General features: G+C 47.4%; 1 protein-coding gene across 1 annotated transcript in view; it reads left to right on the top strand.

Annotated features, from left to right (window-relative positions):
- Positions 1-23690, top strand: part of pappa2 (pappalysin 2) — a 726002-nt gene that overhangs the window by 362133 nt on the left and 340179 nt on the right. Inside the window, exons 10-12 of the mRNA XM_072511622.1 lie at positions 12919-13112; positions 14923-15075; positions 16801-16936. Of these exons, the coding sequence (XP_072367723.1) occupies positions 12919-13112; positions 14923-15075; positions 16801-16936 (483 nt within the window). The remainder of the gene's footprint in view (positions 1-12918; positions 13113-14922; positions 15076-16800; positions 16937-23690) is intronic.

Raw genomic sequence — 23690 nt, 5'->3', positions numbered from 1 at the left:
ACTGGATCAGTCCAGCAGGAAGCTATGCACATTCAACACTCCATTTGGCAGATACTGCGAAAATAGGATGCCATTTGGCATCATTTCGGCCTCCGAAGCGTTCCATCGCTTCATGGAACAGATGATGGAGGGCATTGAAGGGGTCCGTGTCTACGTAGACGACATTATCATCTGGTCCGCCACACCACAGGAGCACATCAGTCGTCTCCAGCATGTCTTTGCACGGATATGGGATCAGGGCCTGCGCCGTAACCGAGCCAAATGCTCTTTTGGCCAGACTGAGCTAAAGTTTTTGGGGGACCACATCTCCCGGTCGGGTGTGCGGCCGGATGCCGACAAAGTGGCAGCCATCGCAGCCATGCAGCAGCCGTCAGACAAGAAGGCAGTGCTGCGCTTTCTCGGGCTGATCGACTTCCTGGGGAAGTTCATTCCTAACCTTGCTTCGCACACGACTGCTCTTCGCCACCTGGTCAAAAAGACAACGGAATTCCAGTGGCTGCCCGCACACCAGAGTAAATGGGAGGAGCTCAAGGTCAAGCTCACCACCACCCCGGTACTGGCGTTTTTCGATACCACACGGGAAACAAAGATCTCAACTGACGCCAGTCGGTCTGGCATTGGGGCGGTACTCCTGCAACGGGACGACACCGCATCATGGGCTCCGGTCACCTATGCGTCGCGGGCCATGACCCCCCACAGAACAGCACTATGCGCAGATCGAGAAGAAGTGCCTAGGCCTGTCGACTGGCATCCACAAGTTCCAAACTATGTATATGGTCTTCCGCAGTTCACTGTGGAGACCAACCATCGCCCCCTGGTCGGCATCACTCAGAAGGACCTCAACGACATGACCCCTCGTCTCCAGCGCATTCTGCTCAAGCTCCGGTGGTACGACTTCCAACTTGTCTACACCCCGGGGAAAGATCTCATGATCGCAGATGCTCTGTCCAGGGTGGTCAACTCACCGCCCGACTCGGAAGGGTTCGTTTGTCAGGTCGACGCACAGGTAGCCTTCACATCGGCCAATCTGCCGGCCACTGATGCACGTCTGGCCCACATTCGCCGTGAGACTGCGGCTGACCCCCTTCTACAACGTGTGATGCGCCACATGACGGAATGGTGGCTCAAGGGGCCGTGCCCACAATTTTACAACGTCCGGGATGACTTGGCCATCATTGATGGTGTCCTCTTGAAGTTGGACCGGATCGTGATCCCACACAGCATGCACCGGCTTGTCCTCGAACAACTGCACGAAGGCCATCTCGGAGTTGAAGAGTGCAGGCGGAGGGCCCGAGAGGCTGTGTACTGGCCGGGCTTCAGCGACGACATCGCCAACATGGTGCTCAATTGCCCCACCTGCCAGAGGTTTCAGCCGGCGCAACCCCCTGAGACCCTTCAGCCCCATGAGTTGGTCACGTCCCCCTGGGCGAAGATGGGCGTGGACCTCTTTCATGCACTCGGCAGGGACTATATTATTCTCATTGACTACTTCTCAAGTTATCCGGAGGTCATACGCCTGCACGATACGTCATCAGCTGTCATCAGAGCATGCAAAGAAACCTTTGCTCGCCATGGAATTCCGCTTACCGTCATATCTGACAACGGGCCTTGCTTTGCGAGTCAAGAATGGTCTTCCTTTGCCACTTTATTCAACTTCACAAACGTGACGTCCAGCCCTTTGCATCCCCAGTCGAATGGCAAGGCGGAAAAGGGCGTCCATATCGTGAAGCGACTCTTCTGCAAGGCTGCTGATGCCGGATCTGACTTCTGTTTAGCCATGCTGGCCTATCGCACGGCCCCACTGTCCACGGGCCTCTCGCCAGCCCAGCTGTTGATGGGTCGCACCCTCAGGACCACTGTGCCATCCATTCATGTTCCTGACCTCGACCATGCTCCAGTATTGTGAAGGATGCAACAATAGCGTGCTCAGCAGAAGGTGGCACATGACACTCGGGCGACTGATCTTTCTGCCCTGGCGCCTGGAGACAACGTCCGCATACACCTACCGGAGCATGGCTGGTTGGCAACCGCCGAGGTTCTCTGCCACGGGGCTCCCCGCTCATTCCTGGTTCGTATGCCTGATGGCTCCATTCGCTGGCGTAATCGGCGGGCCCTTCGGCTGCTTCCGCGCTCAGTACGAGATCATGCACTGGTGCCACGCCCTCCTGTTGTCCCTGATGTCGACTTTGTTGAGCTTCCTGCCACTCTGCCTCTTCCTCTCTCACCTGTGGCCAGGCCCATTCCTCAGCCGGTGGATCCTGACCCACCCTTGAGGCGGTCAACCCGAATTCGTCGCCCACCTGAGAGACTTGACTTATGAGCCTGTTAGCTCATTGGACTCACTGAATTGTTTTACTGTACTGGTAACAAGTTTTTTTTCTTGTCGTTCATTGTACCAGAGTTTTCTCTCGTCGTTTGTTGAATGCATTTGCTCTGTTATTGGTACAACGCCGTTGTTCTGTTGCACCTGACACCTTCCTCTGTATATAGTTTAGCCTCATGTACATGTTGTAAATATTGCACACACATACTCAGATGCACTCAGTACACATTTCTATTTATTATCATGTTGGCACATATCCTTTGTGAAAAGGGGGGATGTCATGATATCCACATCAGCATATCATGGTGCAATCACACACACACTGATGGACAGGCAGTTGGACCAATCAGCACACACATAACATCGCAGCCAATCACCAGTGAGAGCACACACACTATAAAACAGGGAACACCACAGTTCCCGCTCATTCTACCAGGAGATAGCTCAGAGCACAGAGCTCACAGCGTGCCACTCAGACATAGACCATGTGCTGAGGGCCTCACTAAGATAGTGATAGGGCTGGGTCCACAGGTTAGCTGATGGAGGGTGGGGATGACACCGTGATGCATCAACTGTGGCATCCTCAGAGCTCTCCTCCGAGGTGGTCTCATGGGAGGCGTGTGGGTGGGACCACCCTAGATGGACCAGCACCATCGGCTGGAGGATACCACGTACCCAAGCCAGCAGTTAGTTGTTACCGTTGTTTAGACAATAAAACAGAGTTGTACCATCTACAGCTGTGTTGGATCATTTGTGCATCGGAACACCCAACACGACAATCAGAGGGGTGGAACTTGGAGGAGTTGGTGGCCACTGTCGCCAGTCCATAGGATAGGTCCAGCTTGCCACCCTGCACTCCATCCTCCCGGTCTGTGTCCATAGGGTCCAGGGATTCACCTCGGGATGGAAGGACAGCTGGATTGAGCCGTGGCTGCCCCTGTGTCATCTGACGCTGCCAGCCCTGGCGCCTCCCCAATGTCTGCACCATGGCGTCAATGCCCTCGGCGATGCTCCTCAGTGATTGGGCCATGCTCTGCAATGATTCGGCAATGCCCACCTGAGAGTGGAACATGTCCCATAGCACCTCATCAAGGTCAGCCTGGTACTGGGTCATATCCCGCAGTGAGTCAGTCATTCTGCCGAGGCCCTTAGTCATAACAGTCAGTGACTGTTCCAGAGGCTTAGCATCTGACTGGGACCAGGCTGGATCCTGAGAGCCAGCAGCCCTCCGACTGCTATCTCGCCTGGGCATTCCTGTCTCCATCTGATGTGTACCAGCGACTGTGGTGCTCACCAGATTGTGCCCCAGAAGCCTGTCCTCTAATGTTGGCCACCAGGGTGTATTTTGCATGCTGATGGAGGGTGGGGATGACACCGTGATGCATCAACTGTGGCATCCTCAGAGCTCTCCTCCGAGGTGGTCTCATGGGAGGTGGGTGGGTGGGACCACCCTAGATGGAACAGCACCATCGGCTGGAGGACCTCCGGGGGAATGAGCGTGGTCAGTCGGAGGGATGGGTCAGTTTGTATGGCATTAACTACTCACGTTTGATATGCCATCTGGGTGGGGCTCAGTGGATCCTCACCTCTGCAGCATGCGCTGAGCGACATGGTGGCAGTGATTAGCACTGCTGCCTCACAGCACCTGTGGAAGGGAAATTAACATAAACCAACTTTGAAGCATGCTGGGAAATGCTTGACTATAGTTCAACACTGCTTTTGAATGAAAATAAGTAGGGCAGGTAACATAAATGAAATACTGCTGAAATATTCTGGTTTTGGCCTTATTATGAAAACACATTGTCCTCCGAAAGATAACAAAATGTGTATTCGAGTTGTTTTTAGCCAAGGGCAAGAACATACGTACCACGTATTTCATCTTACGTACTTTCCAAGGTCTATTTAATATAAACATGCCTGTCTACTTCAAGCTGTTATTTCAGACGATAAGATTGAATCTCAGAGTCCAGTGCACTGGGTTTGCAGGTGGAACACTCTCTCTCCACAAATATATTTGTGTAAATAAATTTCTTTAAATCGAACCTCGAGGAATTATGTCTTTATTATGATTTCCACGACAGCTCCAGATACCTGGGTTCAGTTCCGACTTGGGTGACTGTCTGGAGTTTGCACATTTTTCCCGTGTCTACGTGGGTTTCCTCCGGGTGCTCCGGTTTCCTCCCACAGTCCAAAGATGTGCAGGTTAGGTGGATTGGCTACGCTAAATTGCCCGATACTGTCCAAAGGTTAGTTGGGTTACGGGGATTGGGTAGGGGGTTAGGCCAAGGTGGAGTGCTCTTTCACAGGGCCTGTGCAGACTCCATGGGCCAAATGGCCTCCTTCTGCACTGTAGGGTTTCGATGTCCCCCGCATTGGTGGCCGATCTGTCCTCTGCCACCCCGTCACCTCCAGGGCCCCTTCTTGAAGGTCGTGAGGATTCTTATGCCCGGCACCTCGCCACTGGTCTGGGCACTCTCCCGGCAATTGTGGGAGAGATTCTCCCGTGGAGACACAGAGATGACATCAGTAGCCACATGTGTGGTTGACATTGGTGCAGGGGGGGTGGGGGTGAAAGGAGGGCTGGTGTAGGTCGTTGACCTTGTGGCACTCGAGGCCAGGCCTCCTGGTCACATTTCTGAGCAGCTGATGGCCACTGCCACTTCTTCCCAGGCAGCATTGACTGTCCTGTGGCTCACCCGCTGGGACCCTCAGAGGAACAGGACATCCCTCCTGCCTCCACCGCAGGTCTGCATCTCCAAACCTCGAGGTCGGTCGTCTCGATGCCATGACTGCGAGCTGAGTGAGTGCGGTTGGTTGTGCAAGTGCTGTTTAAGTGCTGCTCGACCTTGTTAGCGGGGGGGGGGGGGCTGGCGAGTCGGCTGGCGAGCATTCATTTGTGGCATGGAGCCTGTGAGGCCTCATTAAGTGGACCAATTAATGTTGAGTAGCATTGTCAGCCTCTCCAGATCGAGCGCCGGGAAGCTCGCAGCAGTTCCCGCTCGCGACCACATTTAAAAATGTTTTCCAGAGAATCGAGCCCTGATTCTACGTCTTGATCTCCAGTGCTAAGATCATTTCTCACTACAGCACTGATCTCTTCCTTTAGTAATAAAGCTACCCCACCTCCTTTTCCTTTTGGTCAATCCCACTGAAACACTGAGTATCCTTGTATATTCAACTCCCAGAACTGGTCTCTTTGTAACCATGTTTCAATAATCACCACCAAATCATACACCGTTGTCATTATTTGTGATGATAACTCATTAATTTTGTTCCGAATGTTTTGTGCATTCAGACATAAAAACTAGTCTTTCTATACTTATACTGCATAATATGCAGCTTTATAATCAATCAACCAGTTATATACACGGTCACACTGCGACTCCAATGAGTACCCATATCCGAATACAATTAACACCCAATTGCTGTCCAATTAACATGTTCTCATTTTCACTAACATTTTGTCAACACATATGCAACATATGAATTAATGTGTCCACCATGCATTCAGACTATGCAATTAGAATTTTGTCTTCTTCACAGAGTGGTTCTAACATCTCTTTAGCATTTCCTCTATTTTCATATATTCTTCAGTATTATACTATTTATTACTTATTTTGTATTACATGTTTCTCTTGCTTCTCATGTCGAGGAAATTTACCGCTGCCAAATTGTTCACATGTTCATCACAAATCTTTTTTTGCCAGTTTCTTGGGGCCAGATCTCCCTTTTTTTCATCTCACCAGTGCAGTTCCCTTATCTTTGCCTCTTCATTTCCCTTTTCTGTTCTTGCATTTAACCTAACTATGGTCACTGTTACCCAATTGTTATCTAACATCAGTTATTCATTTCCCTAAATTTTTGATTTGCGAGAAACATACTGATCTAAGGAAAAGTCCTGGGTGCATGCAAAAGCTTTGTTCCGCTTCATTTGGTATAGTTGTACCCTGTCATTCTGGAACGTCTACAGATCGTCACCTCCCTCCTTTCTCCCTTGTTTTTTGACCGAGAATGAAGAAATAATCATATTGTTTCCTATCTTCTTGCTTAATTGTATCCATGTGGATACTGCCTTACTGTAAACCCCGAGGACATGCATGTGTTTTAAAGGCTGTGACAGAATCATTTGCTAACTATGGTCCAATTCCTCTTCCATTCCTGAAAATGTAAAAATGAGGAATATTTAGTACCTAGTTTCATCTAACCTGAAACCACATCTCCATTATAGCTGCTACATTTGATTCATCCATAGTTATCAATTATTCAAATTTTTGAATTTGGTTTTGAATACTTTGTACACGTGTGTGTGTGTTTGTGTTAGTTTTATATATATTATATATATGTGCACCATTCCATCTGATCCTGTTGACTTTTAGCCTTTTTCCTGGTTAGGTCATTGACATTTTTGATATTCCTTGCCCTTTCTACAACCATCTTCTTGCTTTCCTTTATTATCTGCAAGCACTGAATTATCTTGTACCTCTCTTGAGGGCAGCTTCGCCGACGTTCACTGGAAGCTTATCCCAAGAGAATATTATGCCTTGAGTGAAAAGGTATTGTTCCTTCGTTCCTCTTTGAAAAGTGACTGCCATATAATTACATAGAATATACAGAAACAGTCTATTCATCTCAACCACTTGATCCTCCTCCCATCTTTTCTTCTTTGATTCTATCAGCATAACCCTTTATTCCCTTCCCCATCATATTTACCTCGCTTCCGCTTATATTCATATATACCATTTGCCTCAATTATTCCCCGTGGTAGGCAAGTTCCAGTTCTTACAACTCTCCAGGTAAAGATGTTTCTTCTGAATTCCCCATTGGATTTCTTGTTGACTATCTTATAGAGATGGTCGCTGCTTTTGATCTTCCCCTGTGGCAAGTTTGGTGTCAGGAGGGTTGAGCATTTCATCAGGTGTTATGGTTGTGGGCAGACCCAGCCGCCTTCATGCCTGAGCCCCGATTAAGTTTATGGCAGGGTGACATCCTAGCCTTGCCGCCAATTGAGTCCTTTTAAGTGTGCAATTAATGATCACTTATGGGTCTTTTTTTTCCTTTTTTAAAAATTCATTTATGGGAAGTGGGCATTGCTATTGCCCATCCCTAGTTGCCCTTCAGAAGGTGGTGGTGAGTTGCATTTTTGAACCGCTGCAGTCCTTGATGTGTAGGTACACCCACTGTGCTGTTAGGGAGGGAGTTCCAGGATTTTGCCCCAGCGATAGCGAAGGAACACCGATATATTTCCTAGTCAGGGTGGTGGGTGATTTGGAGGGGGACCTCGAGGTGGTGGGCTCCCAGGTATCTGATGCTCTTGTCCTTCTAGATGGTAGTGGTCGTGAGTTTGGAAGGTGCTGTCTAAGGAACCTTGGTGAGTTACTACAGTACATCTTGTAGACGGTTCACAAGGCTGCCACTGTTCGTCGGTGGTGGAGGGTTTGAATGTTTGTGGAAGGAGGAGCGATCAAGTGGGCTGCTTTGTCCTGTATGGTGTCAAGCTTCTTGAATATTGTTGGAGCCGCACTCTCCAGGCAAATGGAGAATATTTCATTACACTCCTGACATGTGCCTGGTAGATGATTGACAGGCTTTGGGGGTCAGGAGGTGAGTTACTCTCCGTAGGATTCCTAGCCTTTCACCTGTCCTGGTAGCCACAGTATTAATATGGCTAGTTCAGTTCAATTTCTGATCAATGGTAACCCCCAGGATGTTGATTATCAGGGATTCAGCTATGGTAATGCCATTGGATATCAAGTGGCGGTGGTTAGATTCCCTCTTGTAGGGGATGGTCATTACCTGGCACTTATGTGGTGCGAATGTAACTTGCCACTTGTAAGCCCAAGCCTGGATATTGTCCACGTCTTGCTGTATTTGGATGGACTGCTTCATTATCTGAGGAGTCATGAATGGTGCTGAACATTGTGCAGTCATCTGCAAACATCCCCACTTCTGACCTATGATGGAACGGAGGTTATTGATGAAGCAGCTGAAGATGGTTGGGACTAGGACACTATCCTGAGGAACTCCTGCAGTGATGTCCTTGAGCTGAGATGATTGCCCTCCAAACACCACAACCACTTTCCTTTGTGCCAGGTATGACTGCAACCAGCGGAGAGTTTCCCCCCTGATTCCCATTGACTCCAGTTTAGCGAGGGCTCCTTGATATCATACTCGGTCAAATGCAGCCTTGAAATCAAGGGCAGTCACTCTTACCTCACCTCTGGCATTCAGCTCTATTGCCCATGTTTGAACCAAGGCTGTAATGAGGTCAGGAGCTGGCAGAAGCCAAACTGAGTGTCCGTGAGCAGGTTATGGCTGAGTAAGTGCCGCTTGATAGCACTGTTGATGATTCCTTCCATCACTTTGCTGGTGATGGAGAGTAGAGTGATAGGCGGCAACTGGCTAGGTTGGAATTGTCCTGTTTCTTGTGTTCAGGACACACCTGGGCACTTTTCCACGTTGCCCAGTAGATGCCAGTGTTGTGGCTGTACTGGAAGAGCTTGGCAAGGGATGCAGAAGGTTCTGGAGCACAAATCTTCAATACTATTGCCGGCATATTATCAGGACCCATAGCCTTTGCAGTGTCCAGTGCCTTCAGCCGTTTCTTGATATCACTTGGAGTGAATCGTATTGGCTGAATACTGACATCTGTGATGCGGGGGACCTCTGGAGGAGACCGAGATCGATCATCCACTCGACACTTCTGGCTGAACGTTGTTGCGAATGCCTCAGCCTTGTCTTTTGCACATATGTGCTGGGCTCCTCCATCATTGAGGATGGGAGAGCAGCACGGTGGCGAGTTGTTTAATTGTCTACCACCATTCACGGCTGGGCTGCAGAGTTTAGATCTGTCCATTACTTGCTGCTAATGTTGTTTGGCACACAAGTAGTCCTGTGTTGCGGGCAGCATGTTGGCGCAATGGTTAGCACTGCTGCCTCACAGCGCCGAGGTCCCAGGATCGATCCCGGCTCTGAGTCACTGCCCGTGTGGAGTTTGCACATTCTCCCTGTGTTTGCGTGGGTTTTGCCCCCACAACCCACAGATGTGCAGGGTAGGTGGATTGGCTACGCTAAATTGCCCCTTAATTGGAAAAAATGAATTGGGTACACTAAATTTATTTTTAAAAAGTCCTGTGTTGCAGCTTCACCATGTTGACACCTCATTTTTCGGTATGCCTGATGTTGCTCCCGGAATGCTCTCCTGCATTCTTCATTGAAACTCAGTCTTGGGTGAGTGTTGTGCTGGCAGCAGCCACCGTCTTCCCAGTGGTAGTGCTGTTCAATAGTTTTGCCAGCCTCTGATTGGACAGCAACTCTTGGCAGGCAGGACTTTTACCCGTGTGACCCTTGATCCCTGGGAAGGCTCACTGTTGTCCAGTTAAGTGCCTGAGTGGCATTTAATTCGGTGGATCTTCCCTAAAAGAGATTTTATGGGGCTTTCACCAGTTCTGCAACTGATGGGCGAGACCCCTGGCACCGCCATTAAATGCCGTCCATTCTCTCCACTTCATCAAAACCTTTCAATTTTAAAGACCACTGTTAGGTCACCTCTCAGTCTTCTCTTTTTACGAGACTGGAGACCCAGCCTGCTCAGCCTTTCCTGGCAGTATAACCTTTGAGTTCTGATATCATCTTTGTAAATCACTGTTTTTAACTGTTGTTCCTTGTTGTTTGAATTCTTTTCAGTCATGAATGTTATGCTTGGATAATCCTGATAAGTTTTCTTCCCAAATTTTAAACCATCACTTGGTTCAGCTTAAGGTCTTCACATTCACCAAGGGGACAAGTTTAATTTTAATTCATGACATAGAATTACATTGAATGTGCAGCAGAATAAACAGGCCATTCGGCCCAATTCATCCAGGACAGTGTTTAAGCTCTACATGAGTCTCCTCCTACCTTTCCTCACTTAAGCTGCGAAACAGAACCTATTCCTTTCTCCCTCATACACTCATCCAACTTACCGTTAAACAAAAACATCATAAATGCTATGAATCCGTAATACAGAGAAAATGGTCTAAACACTCAGCAGGTCAGGCAGCAGATGTGGGGAGAGAAGCAGGGTTAACATTTAAGTTATAATATAATAATCGCTTATCGTCACAAGTAGGCTTCGTTGAAGTGACTGTGAAAAGCCCCTAGTCACCATATTCGGCGCCTGTTTGGGGAGGCCGGTACGGGAATTGAACCCGTGCTGCTGGCCTTGTTCTGCATTACAAACCAGCTGTTTAGCCCACTGTGCTAAACCAGCCCCTAAGTTGATGAGCTTTCATCAGATCTGGGCGAAGTTCGAGATGCAGCAGTTTTTAAGAAATATGGAATCAGGGTAAGAGGGGAGTAAATAACATCAGGGGAATGTTCTGCAATAGGGTTGAGGGCAGGACTAATTCACACCATTTTCAATTCTGAGGATTTCCAACATAATCTGCTTTCACTCCTCTGAAACAGGATTGGTTTGTGACAACCAGCATCCTCCTGGTTGCTCGAGGGATCAAACACAATTTCAGTTTTGACCATTTGAGCCACACTATTCTTGATTATAGGGCAAGTCTTGCAGAACCATGTGATGGGTTAATGTTCCTCAGTAGAGGACTGTAGCTGGCATTTAGCCAATGTTGTGCTCATGTGTCTCACATTAAAAGAGGTTATATGTCAATTAGGTCTGAATGTATTCAGGCGTTTACACTTTGCTCACAATTGTCTCTGTTTCTTCACTTTGCTTTGAGTCCCTTTCTTTGTTGAAGGCTGGGCCTAATTAAGGTTCAGTGACGTGAAGTGTTGGTGGGCTTGATCTAATATACAATGGTGGAATAAACACCAGCCAGCTTGGGTACTATTAACTAGAGTGAATATGTGGATTTAATTAGTTCCATGCTCTTCTGCTTTTCATTCAGAATAGCTATAAGCACCATTCTTTCTCGTGGTAAGACCTTCCCAAAAACAAATGAGTTTTTCCAATTAAAAAAGTGACTGGGCTTAACCCAAACCATTCTTACGCTGTGTCTCCTGTTGTTTTCGATCACTCCACATGGGGAAAATGGGAACGGGTCAATGGAACAAGCTAACCTCAATAATTGGTACAACAAGCCAGATGACCATTTACCCAAAACATCAGATATGTTTTATAGAAAGGGCAGTCACACATCTGGAGGCTGCAACCCGTTAATGGGTGATTGAGAAAGAGCTTGCAGGAGAATAAGTAACACGGAGTCCCAACACTTCATTTTTACTGGGGCTCGGTCTCACGCACTTCTGAAACCCAACCTTTGAAAAACTATGCTTCTGGCAGTGCCTCAGCACTATGAATTGTTTCTGCCATAAAGTAAACCCACCTCTGGGAAGTTACAAGAACATACGTTTGTTTTTGCAGTGGCTGGAAATGTTCATAGGACCCAAGCAACATGCCTCTTTCTCCAAGAGGTCAACCTATGCTTTTTCGCAGGCCTGATTAATGCACCCAGCTGGCCTTTAAGCCCTCACAGGTTGTCAGATGCACTTAAGGGAAAACTGGATAAACAGTTGAGGGAGAAAGGAAAGGAAGGATATATAGATAAAATGAGACAAAGGTGGGTGGGAGGAGGTTCACATGGAGCATGAGCCCTGGCAGAGACGAGTTGGGCCAAATGCCTGGTTTCTCTGCTGTATATTCTATTTCTGGTTTCGCGCCCATTGCTGGCTGATCATTGCCACAAAACGCTTACCCACTGGGTGACAAAAATGTTTCTCCAAACCTCTCTTTTGCTCTCAGTTTTCAAAATGTTAACTTGATTCATATGCTGTTTGAAGGCGTGAAACTGTTTGAGTCCTTGCTATGCTGGAGCAGCTCATGTCCGTTCCAGCATTACATCATTACTGTTGCAAGCACGTTCATGCCCTGAGGACACTTGAAGAAAATAACTTCTGTAGTCCTTTATTTCTGAATCAGTACCTCGCCACAACTGTTTGGCTGAAGTTGAGGCAAGTTTTGTAGAGGGAGATATACATGAGCAGTCCAGGAACTATGAGACACAGCAAATGTTTTCCAGCACTTCTGTGTAGGTAGGGAAATACCCACTGGCCACCAGTGTGCTGCAAGTCCGTGCCTCGAGCAATGGAGACGTGTGGGTACCTTCTGCCCAAGTCTGCATCCTGCAGCCTATTGATAATGCTAGTGTCACCTTGGCTCTATTCGTCCAACACTGAGTCTGAGTTTAAACAGATCTAGATCATGTAAATCAGACAAACATTTCAGTGCAGTCTTGAGGTGGTTGCTGCATTGTCAGCAATGTTATATGACGGATGCAATGTTAAACTGAGGCACCTATTCTGTTGCTTCAGGTAGATGTTAAAGTTTTCCTGGCATTATTGCAAAGAAGAGCAAATAGTTCCTCCTCATTTCATGGCCAAAGTTCTGCCCTCAACTATTAGCAACAAAAACTGTCAGTGAACTCATTAATGTTTGGATGTTATCTTCTGTTTTCATCTTGGGTGATGTGTTTACTTGGGAGACCAATAGTCACAGCACCTCCCATTGATTCATTGCATGCACAGTGCCTTGTGACATTTGATGGCATATGTGATCAGGTCCTCCACATAAATGCAACTATGCCTTTTTTTAGGCGAGCCCAGTCTCTGTTACGTGTATGATGGCGATGGGGTTTGTGAAGAGTTTGAGAGAAGAAGCAGTATTCGTGACTGTGGCTTTCCTACACCTGAGGGTTTCACTGACGAGTGGGCAGCACAGGCCTTCACCTCCCACCAGGATGAAAGATGTCCTGTTAAAGTGGTAACTGGCCACCCTGCCACAACTAAGGTAGGCAAAAAGAAGTTGAGTGGTATCATTGCCCAACCAGCTATGGTGAATAATAAATATACTCAAAAATTAATGAAATGAAGGAATTTATCAGGAGGTTATGGTTACTCCAAGTGTGATGTTCTTAGTGTGTCATCATATTTCTGTGGGCTGTTCTCTTGGCAAAACTAAAGGATTCAAATTATGTCGGGTTCCATTAATGTTTTGCTTTTAGTATGCACGTGTCTATGCAAATTTACATAGGATGGTGAGGGATTTAATAGTTCTCCATTTACAGTATAAATCTTAACATATGCTATCCCCTGCATTGTAATCCCTTACTCATTTCAGTTCCCACTGGTGTGCACCTGATTAAAATCTTTGTTTAACACTCCTACCCAAACAACGAAATGTGCACACTCTAGTGTGCCCTTTCCAATGTTATTTATTTCTGTTCAGTTAGGAGGCGGTGAAAAGCTGCCTTTATTTGCATCTCTTCCTTGACCTATAAACAGGTTTGTGCTTGTCCCTGAGTGGGTGAATGTGAACATTGGATTAGTGGTTTGCAATGAAAGGTTAAAATGTATTTCCAGGAGTGTTTAGGAAGACCAAGTACACCAGTTAGCCAAGACTTGTAGGTGATTGATCTGTGAGGAAATCTTGTAACTTCTAGTTTCCTTGTTGGTCCCTTCAACATTTGAATAATCTTTTAGATACAGGGTCAAGCCTCTGGTTCAGTTACAAAATGGGGCTGAGGGTGTGGTTGGTCAGACTTGCCTGGTTTTCTTACTCTCTTTCCCTCCAATTAAGTAGACAAACCTCCATTCACATGACATACAGTCCTTTGGGAGCAGAGGAAGGATATTGGGAACAAAGGAATCCAAGAAAGCAAGTTAAAGTTCCTCCTTTAATGGCTTACATTGAGAGGTAGTCGACTTGCGTTAACCTGTTGGATTAATCTTGACATACAGTGAACAAGCTGTTACTAGTAACCTTTCAATCGTACCCTATTAACTTTCCAATCCTCCACCCCACCATAAGCTCACCACCTCACTTTCACAATTGATTTTACTAAATATATCACAGAAATGGGCCAAGTGTGCTTCAGCCATATACTCCAAGATTATGAATAGCTTGTTGGGCCTTTCATTCTCTTCTAGCAAATGTCTTTAGCACTGAAACCAGCTCTTAATTGTTGATTAATTGTTTTTAGTTATATGCGGGTGGAGGGCGTCAATACGTTTTTCACTTGAGCACATATAAAGCAAGGCTTACTAAAATTGTGGTGTGGTTAAGTTAGGAGGTGTATGTGCGCAATATTTCACTCCAAATAAACATAAGACGACTGATTAAGGGTTGGTTTGAGTTTCCTCATTCACCAACTAGCTTTCTGGAATATAATTCAGCATCTCATTACACTTGGGCAGCTCAGCATGTGCTTAAGTAGCACATGAAATGCTCTTTATTCCATTCAAAGCACTGAACCTTTATCTTAGAATTACAGTGTGTGCTCCTGTATATGATTCATCTGGATTAGAAAGAGACACTTGATTTCTTAGCATTCATGATAAAGGGACTTTGTGATGGTACTTTATCCCCGGGGTGAAGGGGCAAGAGAGTGATTTTCAAATCTATGAAATTTCATGCATCTCCTTTGCAATTCAAAATGGGCAACAGAAAATAAACAGTCATTTCACATCCTGTTGACTTTTGTTGTGCATCAGAAATGGCCATTTTGCAGCACTGCTTGACTCATTTTGGCTGTTAAGTGGTTTATTCCTTATGTTCAAAATCCTCAGTTGTAAGAGTTGGATATTGTCTGACCCTCTAGGTTTGTCAGACTGAATTTCTGGATGTGAATGACGGTCTGTCGCAGTATGCCTGGTTTCCATGTACGGTTCCCTTCTACACTGTTAGTGCATGGGACTTTAACAAGCACGATTCATATCACAACTCAGATGCTGAAAACAAGCTGTGGCTGAAGGTAAGAAGAATTAAATTGTTAATATTAGGCACTGCTTAATTGATTCACTTGACTTGTGAATAATGGTGGTATATTTTGAAAGGAATGCATAGTACCGCCTATTAAATTACTTTGCAATTAATTGTAGGCACCACTTCACTGAATGAGATTCCAAAGCAACATTCAACACCTTTTATCGCTCAGATACCAAATCAGATATGCTTCTTAATGTTACTTTGGTATTTTCATTTTAATTTGCCTTTTAGTTTTACACCAATTGCCGTATCAACCATCACTAACATGTGCTTTCCCTCTAGCACACTGTCCACTGAACAATATATTGAACCAACATGAGCTACATCTGTAGTGCATGCACCCTGTACTCTGCTATATATTGGATTATTGAGTCCTCCTGGTGGTGTATTCGGGTCATTGATTAGGACGGCACGGTGGAACAGTGGTTGGCATTGCTGCCTCACAGCTCCAGAGACCCAGGTTCAATTCCAGCCTCGGGTGACTGTGTGGAGTTTGCACTTTCTCCCCGTGTCTGCATGGGTTTCCTCCGGGTGCTCCGGTTTCCTTCCACAGTTCAAAGATGTGCAGGTTAGGTAGATTGGCCATGGTAAAATTGACCCTTAGTGTCCAAAAGATTAGGTGGGGTTACTGGGTTACAGGGATAAGGTGGAGGCATGGGCTTAAGGAGGGTGCTCTTTCCATGGGCTGGTACAGACTAAATGGGCCGAATGGCCTCCTTCTGCACTGCAAAGATTCTATGATAACTTTCACAATTTAAGCCCATGGCAATTTGCTGATCCAAATTGACGTGTGGGTTCAATTCCCGTACCAACTGAGGTTATTCATGAAGGCACCGACTTCTCAACTATGCCCTTGAACGAGGTGTGGTGACCCTTAGGTTAAATCACCACCATTGAACTCTCAAAAAAGAGGGGAGCAGTCTATGATTCTCTGGGAATGTGGCGAAATTGACATTTACATATTTTACTTATACCTGGTCGACAGAACCACGAAGAAGAAATAAGATTATTTTGCTCACCAACAGTTAATTGTGTACTGCTTTACAAGTAACTATTGTAACATTTAGAAGGGAATCTGTAAGTATTTGAGTAGGAAGAATGTGAGAGGATTTGGTGATATCGACTTAGAGTAGATGATTCCAGAATAATCAGCATTGCCGAAGGAACAGTAAGCTGAAGGCTTCCCTAGGTAGTGCCAGTACCATTACTCTCGGAGTCAACGTGAGGTCCTTGTAACAAACAGAATGCAAACTTTTTTGTTAAATTTAGGGTACCCAATTCATTTTTTCCAATTAAGGGGCAATTTACCGTGGCCAATCCACCTACCCTGCACATCTTTAGGTTGTGGGGGCGAAACCCACGCAAACACGGGGAGAATGTGCAAACTCCACACGGACAGTGACCCAGAACCGGGATAGAACCTGGGGCCTCGGCGCCGTGAGGCTGCAGGGCGAACCCACTGCGCCACCGTGCTGCCCTTACAGATTGCAAACTTAATGATGCAAAGTCCTATTGGGTTCTGATTAAGGGTCGCTCCCAAAATGTTTGTTGTTCTCTCTCAGCCACGGTGGATTTCCAGCATTTTCTGTATTGTTCTTTACATTTCAATTTCTTCCATTTGCAGTTATATCCTTTTGTCCCTGAACTGGATTCAAAAATATTTTTGTAATTTCAAATGCTGCTTTCTTCATGTTTCTTTTTTAAAATTTAGGTCAGTTTTGATCACCCTGGCGTGGCCAGTTCGATTCTAATTTATTTATCTGCAGATGGCACAACACTGTATGATCAACAGCGCAAATCGATGACAGTCCAGCTCATTGACACCAGTGGACACAACCACACTCTGGGTATGTATGCTCCAACCGGTTGCCAGGCAGCCACTTCAAATCGCTTCTTGCCATAAATGTTGTCAGCACCTGAATTGTCAAATACATTTTCAACCCCTAAAAGAGGCGGATGGGGGAGGCGGGGGGAGTGGAAATCCAGCGGACTGGGAAGAATAAATGGCCATAAAGGGATTTGAACAAAGTCATGGGAGGTGCAAAAAGGGAATTTGGAAAAAAAAAATACTTGAGAGGGATATCAAAGCTAACAGTAAAAGGTCCCGTAAATATATTATGAGAGAATGTGGTAAAGGGGAATGTGAGTTCATTAAACACAAACGCATGTGAGAATAGAATGAACAATCAGGAATCAGCAGAGTTGTTAAAGGTATATTGTATCAAATTGTACAGTGGAAGGGTGGTAGAAAGAATGTAAAAAATAAATTCATCAATACAAATAAATACACGATACAAGTAATAAAATTCGTATGGAGAAAATAATGTGTTGAATCTCCAGCACCTGATGGTTTCCATGCCAGGGTATGAAATAAATGGGTGATGAAATGGCTGATGTATCAGCCACAATTATCATCATTATTCCAAATTCAAGAACTGTTCCTTTGAATTGGAAAACTGGTCAACTATTGTACATAGATGGTACAGTGCTGTGGTGTCAGTCTCCGATGTTTATTAATGTTACAATATCCTGATATCAGTGGTTACACGGTGGTTTTATAATAATCTTTATTGTCACAAGTAGGTTTACATTAACACTGCAATAAAGTTACTGTGAAAAGCCCCTAGGCGCCACATTCCGGCACCTGTTCAAGTACACTGAGGGAGAATTCAGAATGTCCAAATTACCTAACAGCACGTCTTTTGGAACTTGTGGGAGGAAACCGGAGCACCCGGAGGAAAACCCCGCAGACACGGGGAGAACGTGCAGACTCCACACAGACAGTGACGCAAGCCGGGAATCGAACCTGGGACCCTGGTGCTGTGAAGCCATAGTGCTAACCGCTATGCTACCATACTGTCCCTAGATGATGCAGTGCCATGGTATCATTGTGTTTTACATGTTGGCATTGTGGCATCTATAACCAATGGTATCAGTGTTTACATATTGATTATTGAGGATATAATGCCAGGGCATCAGTGTTTCAATGATGTTCATGAATTGCACATAGCATGATATCAGTTTTGAAATGTTTATAGTTAGTACAGCGCCACGTTTAAATATTTTTTATGGGGGATACCAAAATGCAGTAGTATCAGTTTGTTTATGGGTGGTACAGAGCCAGGGTGATTGTGTTTATTGATGGTACAGTTATGTGATATCAATGCTTAAATGTTACTGCTAGATTATGCAGTGCCGTCTCATAATTGTTTAAATGTTGTGTGGCATATTGCCACGGTATCAGAGTTGTTTCTTGATAGTACAATGCTATGGTATCTGTTTTTTAAAATAAATTGTTCTTATGGTGTCAGCAGCTGCTGGGTTGATTCTTAATACACTGCTGTGGTGTGTGGATGATTGAACTGCATGCAGGCCTCAAACCGACAGCTGGGTGAAGAGAGAGAACATCTCACTCAAGGGTCCTGCTTCTTCAGTGTCTCTTCTACTTCTGTCTTGTGCCTGGAGAAAAGCAGTTTCTCCAACACAAACTAGGGTTAGTTGGCTTGTCACATGATCCTCTCTCTCCAATTGACCAGTTACCCAAACATGGTCATGTATTCCTGGTTTACATGATTAGATTATGGCTGGATTAATTCCTTGCTCTGCCAGAGTTAATTGTTTGAGGTGATTAGGTTGAATGTTTGGTTCCCACCCAGCTGAGTACCAAGGTGAATGTCTAGGTGCTTCGTTGAATGGGTGAGGAGATGGTCCATTCACTTTCCTTCAAGGTGATTGTTTCTGATGGAAATTTCTAGATAGATTGACTCTATTCCAATGGCTTTGGAATTTCTGAGGTACAGGCTTGCAAATGTTCAGCGATATTAAAAATGGCTGTTTCAAGTCATTGGAATATTGTTTCTGTCTTTTAAAACCTGATCAGTGGTTTTCAGAAAATAATTACGTGACATTCTTTTTGATATGAAGCATGGATTTATTATAATAGATGAGAAAGTGCTCGAGTTTTAATGTTTAAATGTTGTTTGTAGATAATACAGTTCCATTTGAGATATAGATGGAACATTGCCATTTTACCAGTGTGGAAATGGTGGGAGGGATTCTCTGATCCCAAGGCTAAGTGTTGACGCCGTCGGAAATGCCGTTGCGTTTTACGACGGCGTCAACAGGCCCCCAGAGGCAGCGATCCTGGGCCTTACAGGAGGCCAGCATGGCACTGAAGCGACCCACTCCGGCCCAGCTGCCGATACCGGCGTCAAATGGGTGGCGCGGGTCTGCGCATGCACGCTGCGACCGGCGCGAATGCGCGCATGCGGGGCAGCTCCCTTCTCCGCGCTGGCCCCGACGCAACATGGCGTAGGGCTACAGGGGCCGGCGCAGAGCAAAAGAGGACCCCTCCAGGAGAGGCCGGCCCGCCAATCGTGGGCCAGGCCACGGTGGAGGCCCCTCCCGGGTCGGACCCCCCCGTGCCCCCCAGGCCGCCCGCCGCAGGGTGGATGCCGATGTCCCACCGGGTAAGACCAGGGATGGGATTCTCCCCTACCCGGCGGGGCGGGCGGTACCGGTGCCGAGGAGTGGCGTGAACCACTCTGGCGTTGGGCCGCCCGGAAGGTGCGGAATCCTCGGCACCTTCAGGGGCTAGGCCGGCACCGGCGGGGTTGGCGCAGCGCCAACTGGCGCAGAAGGGGCATGGCGCCAACAAGCGCTGAAGTGTCTCCACTAGCCGGCGCGAGTTGGCGAATGCGCGGGAGCACCAGCGTGTGCTGCCGTCATCCCAGCGCATGCGCAGGGGGGTTCATCTCCGCACCTGCCGTGGCGGAGGTCCACAGCAGCCGGTGTGGAGGAAATGTGTGCCCCCGCGGCACAGGCCCATCCGCGGATCGGTGGGCCCGATCGCGGGCCAGGCCACCGTGGGGGCACTCCTGCGCCCTCCCGAGGACGCCGTAGGCTGCCCACAGTGCCAGGTCCCGCCAGTACGTACCAGGTCTAATTTACGCTGGTGGGACTGCCTAAAACGGGCGGCCGCTCGGCCCATCGTGGGCCGGAGAATCGCCGGGGGGGCCACTGCCAGCGGCCGCCGACCGGCGAGGCGCGCTTCCCGCCCCCGCCAAAATGCCGGCGCCGGAGAACTCGGCAGCCAGTGGGGCCGCGATTCCCACCGTCACCCGGCGATTCTCTGGCCCGGCCCGGGGGGGGGGGGGGTCGGAGTATCCCGCCCCAGATGTGAATGGCGCCGGTGGGACCCAGGTTTTTTTGGGCGGCCATTTGGCCCATCCTGGGCGGAGAATCGCCTGGGGGCATCGCATAGAGCGGCCCTCGACTAGCACCGCGCTGGCGCCAATGGCGCCGATTCTCAGAATCGGCGGACCAGCGTCGGGGCGGCGTCACGCGATTCACGCCCGGCCCGGCGATTCTCCGACCCGACGTGGGTTAAGAGAATCCCGCCCGTTGTTTAGCAATGGTGCTGTGCAATGGTCCTTGTATTTCCGTTCCGTTTATAAATGATACAATAGCATCGGCATTAGTGTTTAGTCTTGGTTATAGAAGACAGAGTGCCAGGGTATCAGTGTTTAAATCTTTATTTATGGCACCGTGCCCGGATATCAGTGTTTATTTTAATTTACTCTTTTAAGATCCGTGGGCATCAATGGAAAGGCCAAGTTTTCTTGCCCACTCCTAATTACGCCTTTATGATGATGGCTGTGAGCGGCCTTCTTGAACCATTGCAGTCCATCAGGTGCAACCAGGTCTACAGTGGTGTTGGGAGTTCCAAGATTTTGAACCAGCATCAGTGAAGGAAGAGCAATATAGTTACAATTCAGAGTGTGTGGCTTGAAGGGGAACTTGCAGGTGGTGGTGTTTCCAATGCATCTGCTACCCTTGTCCTTCTCAGTGGTACGGGTTGTAGGTTTGCAAGGTGCTATTGAAGGTGCCTTGGTGAGTTGCTGCCTTGCATCGTGTATGTGATACACACTGATGAACTGTGCATTGATGGTGGAGTAAATGAATGTGTAAGCAAGGTAGCATAGTGGTTAGCACAGTTGCTTCACAGCTCCAGGGTCCCAGGTTTGATTCCCGGCTTGGGTCACTGTCTGTGCGAAGTCTGCACATTTTCCCCGTGTGTGCGTGGGTTTTCTCCGGGTGCTCCGGTTTCCTCCCACAGTCCAAAGATGTGCGGTTAGGTGGATTGGCCATGCTAAATTGCCCATAGTGTCCAAAATTGACCTTAGTATTGGATGGGGTTACTGGGTTATGGGGATAGGGTGGAGGTGTGGACCTTGGGTAGGGTGCTCTTTCCAAGAGCTGGTGCAGACTTGATGGGCCGAATGGCCTCCTTCTGCACTGTATATTCTGTGATTTTAAAAAAGTAAGGTGGTGGATGGGGTGCCAATCAAGTGGGTTGCTTTGTCTGGATGGTGTTGAGCTTCTTGAGTGTTATTGGCGCCACCCTCATCTGGGCAAGTGGAGAGCATTCCATCACACTCTTGACTTGTGCCTTGTAGATGATGGACAGGCTTTGGAAAGTCCGGGGGTGAGTTACCTGATTCAGAATCCCCAGCCTCTGGCCTATTCTTACAACCACAGTTTTTATATGGCTGGTCTTGTTCATTTCTGGTCAATGGTAACCCCTTGGATGTTAACAGTGGGTGATTCAGCGATGGTTATGCCATTGAATGTCATAGGGAGAGAGTTAGATTCTCTCTTCTTGAAGATGGTCATCGCCTATCACTTGTGCGGTACAATTGTTTCTTGCCAGTTATCGGCCCAACCCTGAATATCGTCCAAGTCTTGCTGCTTATGGACATGGATGCCACACTATAAGAAGGATGTGAATACATTGCAGAGAGGGCAGAAGAGGTTTCCAAGAATGGTTCCAGGGATGAGAAACTTCAGATATGAGGATAGATTGGAGAGGTCAGGACTGCTCTCCTCGGAGAGAAGAAGGCTAAGATATTTGGCTGAGCTGTTCAAACTACTGTGGGGGCTGGGCAGAGTAGATAGGGATAAACTGTTCCCGCTCACAAAAGGATCGATAAGGAGTGGGCTCAGATTTAAAGTGATTTGCAAAAGAAGTAAATATGATGTGAAGAAGAACTTTTTCACACAGCGAGTGGTTTGGGTCTGGAATATACTACCTGGAAGTGTTGTGGAGGCAAGTTCAATCGAGGCAGTCAATAAGTCATGAGTTAATTCTTTCAATAGACACAGCGTGCAGGGGTACAGGAAATGGCAGGAGAATGGCACCAAATTATAATGCTCATTTGGACAGCCAGTGCAGAAAAGATGGGCCAAATGGCGTCCATTAAAGCCATAACAATTCCATGATTCTGTGACCTTTTTCAGTATCTGAGGAGTCACAAATGGTGCTGAATCATCAACGAACATCCCATTATGATGGAGGGAAAGTCATCGATGAAGTAGCTGACGATGGTTGGACCTAGAGCACTACCCTGAGGAATTCCCACAGTAACGTTGTGCAACTGACCACAACCATCATTTTTTGTGCTAGGTGTGACTTCAACCAGCGAAGAGTTTTCCCCTGGGCTCCCATTGACTCCAGTTTGCTAACGTTGCTTGATGTCTCACACAGTCACATTCTGCCTTGATGTCAAGGCCTCTTGAGTTCAGTTCTGTTATCCCTGTTTGACCAAGGTCAGGAGCTGAGTGACCCCGGCTGGAACCTAATCTTGAGCTACACTGAACAGGTTATTTATACGCAAGTGCCGCTTGATTTCACTGTTGATTATCTCTTCCATTGCTTTACTAATGATTGAGAGCAGACTGATGGCATAATTGGCCAAGTTGTATGTGTCCTGCTTTTTGTGTATAGGGCATACCTAGGCAATTTTCCACATTGCTGTGTGGATGCCAGTGTTGTAGCTCTACTTGAAGAGCTTGTACTGTTGCTGGAATATTGTCAGGACCCATAGTCTTTGTAGTATTCAGTGCCTTCAGATGTTTCTTGATATCACATGAATCAAATTAGTGATTGACATCTGTGATGTTGGGAACTTGCAGAGGAGATGGAGTTGGATCATCCACCCTGCATTTCTAGCTGAAGATGGTTGCACATACTTCTGCCTTATCGTTGGGCTCTCCCATAATTAGGATGGGGATATTTACAGAACCTTCTCTTCCCGTTAGTATTTCCTTGTCCACCACTATTCATGACCGGATGTGAGAGGTCTGCAGAGCTTAAACTTGTTCTATTGGTTGTGAGATTGTCTATCCCTATCTATTGCATGCTGCTTCTGCGGTTTGACATATGAGTAGTCCTGTTTTGTCACTTCACCAGATTGACACCTCGGGCGAAATTCTCCCCCAACGGCGCGATGTCCGCCGACTGGCGCCAAAAACGGCGCCAATCAGACGGGCATCGCGCCGGCCCAAAGGTGCGGAATGCTCCGCATATTTGGGGGCCGAGCCACAACATTGAGGGGCTAGGCCGGCGCCGGAGAGATTTCCGCACCGCCAGCTGGCGGAAATGGCGTTTGTTGCCCCGCCAGCTGGCACGGAAATGTGGCGCATGCGCGGGAGCGTCAGCGGCCGCCGACAGTTTCCCGCGCATGCGCAGTGGGGAGAGTCTCTTCCGCCTCCGCCATGGTGGAGACCGTGGCGGAGGCGGAAGGGAAAGAGTGCCCCCAC

The sequence above is a fragment of the Scyliorhinus torazame genome, chromosome 7 (assembly GCF_047496885.1).
Source record: "Scyliorhinus torazame isolate Kashiwa2021f chromosome 7, sScyTor2.1, whole genome shotgun sequence".
Lineage (NCBI taxonomy): Eukaryota > Metazoa > Chordata > Chondrichthyes > Carcharhiniformes > Scyliorhinidae > Scyliorhinus > Scyliorhinus torazame.
This window is presented reverse-complemented; position numbering and strand designations above follow the sequence as displayed.